Raw genomic sequence first — 7,282 nt, 5'->3', positions numbered from 1 at the left:
GCTTTTGTGTGGACAGATCTCCCACTGTCTAAAAGGTTGAAATTCAGTCTTATATTTTGCATTCATACAAAAAACACCAATGCCAGAGGATTTGTCAAAACTCATACTCAATTCAAACAATCACAGACAACTTCCCTGAGACCAAATCCCTTCAACATTCAACAGCTCATTAACACCGACAGAAAAGTTTAATTGCTTTCCTTCTGTTTGTAGAAATGATTCAGTGTTATTTGGGGGCGAAGATAGGATGGAAAAGCTTTGAAATTTGTAATTTTAATCAGCTTTAAGAAAAAAGTAGATGTGGTCTTTTCTGCAATTGAGCTGCCTCTGATATAAGAAAAAAATGTAGCGTTCAAAGACAAGAGCACCATCCCTACTGTGAAACATGGAGGAGGCTCAGTTATGTTGCAGGGTTGCGATGTAGAGTCTGGTACGTTGAATCTGTGCCGGGCACAATCAAATCAGAAGATTATCAATGCATTCATGAGGGAAAGATACTGCCCAGTGTCAGAAATCTCTGTGTTGCAGGTCATAGCTCCTCCAACAGGATAATGACCCAAAAGAAGAATGGATGAGAAGAAAACATTGGTCCTGGATCTTAATCCAACTGACCATGTAAAGAGCTGAAACTCGCAGTTAGGTGAAAGCAGCCATTGCACCTGGGAAGTGGAACAGTTTGCTCAAGAAAAGTGGACGATTCTACCTGCTTAAAGGTGTAGAGCAGTGGTCCCCAAACTAAGGCCAGCGGGCCGGATACGGCCCGCCCCCACATTTGGCCCGGCCCCCTGAACAATACCAGAGACGCATTTAGATTTTTTTTTTTCTTATATGTGTATTTGTATTTAATGATAAAGTTGGGCTTTTGCAATAAAATGTTCCTTAGCTATGAACTATTTTCATTATTAACTATTAGTTAGTAACTATTTCGTACACGCATATAACGTGATGTCATATGAGTGTGGTATCCAGGGACTGTTTTGTGTACACGCGCATTGATCTGATTGCACTTGTACTGAGAACGGGGGCTGAAAAGGTGTCCCGGCTAGAGTGGTAAGTTGCCATTGGTGTGTGACACAGGAGCGGGAAAAAAAGAGCATTGACCAAAAGCAATATTGTCAGTTACGTGACATTCTATTCCAGAGATAACGGAATAATGGCGAAAATGTTAGGTAAGAGAAAAATTGATTCAGAATGCAGGGTATTTAACCAGCAGTGGACAAACGATTATTTTTTTGTTCAATGCAAAGAAAAGGCTGTTTGTCTCATCTGTCAAGAGACGGTGGCGGTATTCAAAGAATACAATCTTCGCCGACACTATGAATCCCGTCACAAAGACAGGTATAATAGCTTGCACAGCCAAATGCGAGCAGACAAACTCTCGAAGCTAAAAAGTGGATTGTTAGCTCAGCAGACTACATTTGTACGCCAAGCTCAGCTGAACCAGTCATCCGTTCGGGCCAGCTATCGGGTTGCTCAACTGATAGCAAGCAGCGGTAAACCTTTCACTGATGGAGAGTTTGTCAAGAAATGTATGAATGCTGTCGTGGAGGAGGTGTGTCCTGAAAAGAAAGATGTCTTAAATGCCGTGAGTCTATCGGCGAGTACAATCACCAGACGCATTGAAGAACTCGGGGGTAATGTACATGCCCAGCTGCAGCAGAAGACGAAAGAATTTGACTTTTTTTCATTAGCACTAGATGAGAGCACGGACGTGCAGGACACAGCACAGCTGCTCATTTTTATTCGTGGAGTTAGCGCAAACTTTGAGATGTACGAGGAGCTGGCAGCCCTCAAAAGTCTAAAAGGGACTACGACGGGGGAGGATATTTTCTGCCAAGTGTGCCAAACCATGGAAGACTTGGACCTAGACTGGTCAAAGCTGGCCAGCATCACGACTGACGGGGCTCCTAGTATGGTGGGCGTGTCACGGGGTCTAATAGGACGCATGAACCGAGAGATGGAAGAACGGGGTCTCGCCGCCCCGCTGCAAGTCCACTGCCTAATTCACCAGCAAGCACTGTGCTGCAAAGTATTGACGTGGGATTCTGTCATGAAGGTTGTGGTGTCATGCATAAACTTCATTAGAGCAAAGGGACTTAAACACAGGCAGTTCCAAGAATTCCTGTCTGAACTGGGGTCCGCGTACAGAGATGTGCTGTACCACACAGAGGTCCGATGGTTGAGCCGGGGCAGAGTTTTGAGGCGTTTTTACGAGCTGCTACCCGAAATTAACGCATTTCTTCATTCAAAAGACAAAACGGTCCCAGAGTTGATCGACCCAGCATGGAAATGGCACCTTGCATTTTTAACAGACATGACGGAAATGCTGAATAGCTTTAACTTGCAGCTTCAAGGCCAGGGGAAACTCATTTGCGACATGTATTCCCACATAAAAGCATATGAGGTGAAACTAGCGCTGCTTTTGGAACAAGTGAAAAAGCACAACTTCATCCATCTCCCTGCTACCCAAAACCTCTCTGCAGAGAACCCAGCGGTCCCGTTTCCAGCTGAAAAGTGTGTGGAAGCACTGGAAATGCTGAAGGCGGAGTTCGGTGTGCGATTCCGTGAACTACATGTTAATGCAAAAGAAATCCGTCTTTTCCAGAACCCCTTTGTTGCCGACATTGATGAAGCCCAGCCTTCTTATCAGTTTGAGTTGGCCGAGTTACAGAACTGTGATGTTCTGAAAGACGCATTCAAGCCCAACAGTCTCATTGACTTCTATGCTGCCCTCCCAAACGACACGTACCCTAACATAAAAAAACACGCAATGAAGATGTCCACACTTTTTGGCAGCACGTATATCTGCGAGCAAACCTTTTCACGCATGAAACTTCTGAAAACTGCGATGAGATCAAGATTGACAGATGAACATCTGCATCAGTGTTTGAGACTGGCTGTGACTAGAATGGAACCCGACATTCAACTTCTCACCAGCCAGATGCAGGCCCACAGTTCACACTGATGAACATACAAATGTAAGCTCACTTTTCTGACTTGAATGAATCATTCTGAGTACAAACAAATATAATCATAATAGTAATAATATATATATATATATATAATATATAATATAATAGTTCTGTTTCTCAGCCTGCTTGCTTGGTGGTTTTCACAGGGAAGTTGATGAGAGCGAGCTGCAAACAGCGGTGTCTACAAGCCTACTGGAACCTACAAAAGGATTATAAGGAAGGAACACAAGAACTTTGAGAGACTGTTCATATGAGTCATTTAAGTAAGAGATTCTGCTCTGACAACTAAGCTGAACTTTTACCTGTCAAGATTGTGCACGGCACAACAGAAAGTTAATGTTCCATGGACTTTTTTTCTGTGAAGAACCCAGAGAAGGTTATTTGATTATTATTGATTTCATAAATAGTGTTATTTATATCCAAGCTTTTTTTCTGTGAAGAACCCAGAGAGGGTTATTTGGTTATTATCTATTTCATTAACAGTGTTATTTATTTCCTGACTTTTTTTTCTGTGAAGAACCCAGAGAGGGTTATTTGGTTATTATTTATTTAATTAATAGTGTTATTATTTATTTCCTGACTTTTTTTTTCTGTGAAGAACCCGAAAAGGGTTATTTGGTTATGTGTGGCTTTCTGGAAAACAATAAATTTTTACGTTTAGGCACCCCCGCGATCGTCACACTTTTTCTGTTACAAACTGAACCCGGCCCCCCATCAGAGAAGGGAAAAGTTATGTGGCCCTCACAGGAAAAAGTTTGGGGACCCCTGGTGTAGAGAGTTCCCAATATTTTTGTCCATGCCATTTTAATTTGTTGTATTATTTGAAATAATGTGTTACATCAAAAATTAAAAGCAATGTGTCTGATCTATTAGATATGGAGTAAAAAAAAATGTAGATGCCAGTTATTTTTATTAGTTACTCCTTTATGAGAAAATTATGTAATATATATTTATATATTATAAAGGTGCCACATCTGTACATCAATAACTGCTAATAAAGTTTTTAGACTTTATCTGGGTGTCAGGTAAAAATTTATGAGGAGGGGCTGGAGATAGGTTGACCCCAGATGTCAGTCCACAGTTTGCTGTCCTTGCCTGTGACATAGCCAATTAACAGAACATGAGATACAGGTGGTCACGGCTTTTGTGTTTGTGAACACCTGTAGCTGTGGCCATTAATTAAACAAGTAAAACAAAGGGAGTCAAGCTGGAATTACAATTCTGCCGGTGGATAAAAAGCCTGGAAACGTGATAATGTAGGCTTAGTTGAAATTCAAGTGTTTATGTCAATTTTGAGTCAAAACTCAAATTTTATTTCATCTACATTGTGTGTTTGCCACAATTCACTTGGCTTTGTACAAACTGCAGTTTAGAGGTCAGGTACCATTGTAAAGCGATTTTGTGTGTGTCTTCTAAAAATCATATTTATGCTGTAGTTGCCCAGTGACCTAGACTGAAGACAATCTACAAAGCCTGAAAACTTAGCAAGGTGCATTAACTTTAAAGTAAGAAGCAAGACTCAGTTATTTCAGATTTATTTATCACATTGTGCATTGTTATTTTACATATCAACAATAATTGAGCTATAGGTGACTTTGAACAACATACAAAAGCAATTTATCATGAGAGCTGTCTTTAGAGATGTGACTGGACTGCTTTATGTCTTATGACTTGAGTCTCGTCCTAAAAGTCATTACACACTTGAGAGCTGCCCACAGTCCAAGAGTCTTACAGTGTTTTTGTATTGATTACCCCTGATTGAGTAGTTCAAAGTTAATGCTTTGCACAATAGCACTTTGACAGAAGTTGTTCAGGGTAAGGAGAGGTTTGCCCATCAACTTTCAACATAGTTATTGAACACGGCTCCTGAACACACCTCGACTGGGGGATTGTTTGGGTGCTCATTTGATGAGACAATGATGGACGTGGACCCTTGGGGTATGTATATGATTAATTAACTTTTTAATTATATGTTGGCTTGTCAGTGTTTGAATATTTTAGACTGCTAGCTAGCTCTTCCCGCGTCCGCGGACCGCTTTGGACTTGAGTCATAACGTACTTTTTCTAAGGTCAGCGGACACAGACATGCTTCTGAGCACAGGTAAACATGGCTACAGTGTGATAACTGTCCAGTGTGTGTGTTACACTGAACGTGAGGTGCGACTTTCGTCAAACGTAGGGCGTTCCTGTTGTGTTTTGCTTGTTGATATTAGCCTGTTGGGTGAACTGACAAAACAATACCTGCTTTGTTCAGATACTTCTCTTAAAACCAGTAGGAGTTATTGAGCTTTTAACACTGCTGTTGTAGAGACTGTATCACTGTAATTGGTTTAAAATGTTTAAAAGGTCGTTAAGGGTGTTAGCCGCGAAGCTAACGCTAATCGCAAACGGCGCTAGCCGCTATGCTAACCCAGGCAGTGTCTAACATTGAGGCTAGCCAAGCTAAGTTTCTATCACTACAGTAACATTAAATGCAGTTTGTGTGTGTGTTTGTGTACAGGCTGGAAGAATATTAGTAAGATACACTTTGCAAGATTATGAAGTCCACCATACAAAAACATTTGTATTACACTACATTCATTTTAGTAAGTTGGACTGAATAATGTAGCAACTAAGTGTAACTTTTGTTGAAACAATTTAATAGAAGTATTGCTTAAAATTGATGGTCATTTTAAGGCTATAGATTGTGTTGCTGCTCAGTAGTATTGTATCACACTGGGAGGACTATTTTATTGTTTTAGCAAGGTGGGTTGTCGTGATCATGTTGTTGTGTTTTTTTAATTGTCAATTATTTCAGATCAAAGAAGAGTTCAGAAGGATCACAACAATTCATCTGGAGCGAACCTTTTGGTCAAAATTGGACAGTTACTCTACCAAACTCCTGGAGATATTTCAGACAAAGGGCAGGGTCGCAGGCAACAAAATAAGGCCTATGCTGAATTCACTGAGCCAGGTAAAGTTTAAAAATATAATTGTTGTCATCATATGTTGAGCTCATAAACACTTAGGATAACTGTTGACACTTCAGCTCATTTGAACAAAGTTGATATATTTGTTCTCAGCAATAAATTCACTTCTGTCTGTGTAACAGCAACATGCTGAGGGCAGAAGAGATGTCGTCATCCGCTGCTTGATGGAGTTCCTTGGAGAGTCTGCAGAAGAACTCATCAAAGACTATCAGGTAAATTTTGAAAATTTGTGACTTTATTATTATTCAGACCATATTAAATTTGTCTGTTCTCCAACATAATAAACTACCTCTTATATTTGCATATTAATGTATTTTTAGATAAGTAACTCATACTGTGTGTGGGGGAAAACCTTATAAATTCATTAACTTAAATTGGCAAAGAAGATACATGACTGGTTCTATTATCATTTCATACCTGAAATGTTTAAAAATGTTCAATGTGCATTTATGTCAATGTATTCTTTTTATTTTTATCCAGTTTTTGAATTTGTTTTTGTTGAATCAAAAACCCACGGCAAATCTCACATTTTTCCTCTACACTGAATCCAGTATACTTACATGTTTTTATGTCCTACTTGGAGCAAAGCACAAACTAGGGCCGCCTCTCCATGTATTAGCACAACTTTGGGTCACAGAGATAACAACCTCTGTGAAACATAATTTACTTGTGTTGTTTGAAAAACCCAAAAGGATATTTAAAAACAACTACTGTTAGTATGACAGTGTTTTCATAGTCCTCAAGACTTCCCTAAAAATACCTGACTGAAAAAATATTGTCTGGTGAAAATATCATTAACCTGTTACCTGAGTTGCATCTGGGTTTCTAAGTCAAAACAAAACAGTGATGCAAAAAGATTGTTTTCTCCAAGAGTCTTTGAAGATTCTGAAAATATCAAGTGTTTTTAACAACCTTCTGGGTTTTTGAAACAATGCCAGTTTATCATCTCTGAGAAAATATGATTGTTACCTCTGACCCAAATGTACACTAATACATGAAAGGCACAAAGTAGGGTTAACTTGAACTGAGAAACATGTGAAAAGACATTTAATAACTTTAGTTAAGTCTTTATCTATGTAAAAGTAAATTGATTCAAATCAATACTTGTGTAAATTCTTTAACCAATGTCTTGTTCTGAACATCTTATTTCTGTTGCATTATTGTATAAGTATTAAATGGCCACTTTAATTAGCCAACCCTGTAAATCACCTCTTGTATATTCAGGAACTTTAAAGAAAATATCTATAATATATTGACTTCTGAGCACTGATTTACATGTTTTTGACAGGATGTCAGCAAAGAAACCATCAGAGATGACCATGCTCATCACGTCTTGAAGAT

The 7,282-nt window shown here is 39.3% G+C and overlaps 1 protein-coding gene across 1 annotated transcript; it reads left to right on the top strand.

Annotated features, from left to right (window-relative positions):
* The first annotated feature begins 1,153 nt into the window (after positions 1-1,153).
* Positions 1,154-2,965, top strand: LOC147819272 (general transcription factor II-I repeat domain-containing protein 2-like). Its single transcript, XM_087173261.1, has 2 exons — positions 1,154-1,169; positions 1,275-2,965. Exons 1-2 carry the CDS (start codon positions 1,154-1,156, stop codon positions 2,963-2,965), a joined length of 1,707 nt encoding a protein of 568 aa, XP_087029387.1.
* Positions 2,966-7,282: the final 4,317 nt, after the last annotated feature.

This window comes from Seriola lalandi, unplaced genomic scaffold (assembly GCF_002814215.2).
Source record: "Seriola lalandi dorsalis isolate HSWRI2012SDOR001 ecotype SW California unplaced genomic scaffold, Sedor1 jcf7180002054144, whole genome shotgun sequence".
Classification (NCBI taxonomy): domain Eukaryota; kingdom Metazoa; phylum Chordata; class Actinopteri; order Carangiformes; family Carangidae; genus Seriola; species Seriola lalandi.
The sequence above is the reverse complement of the archived record's forward strand: the minus strand, read 5'-3'. Positions and strand labels throughout refer to the sequence as shown.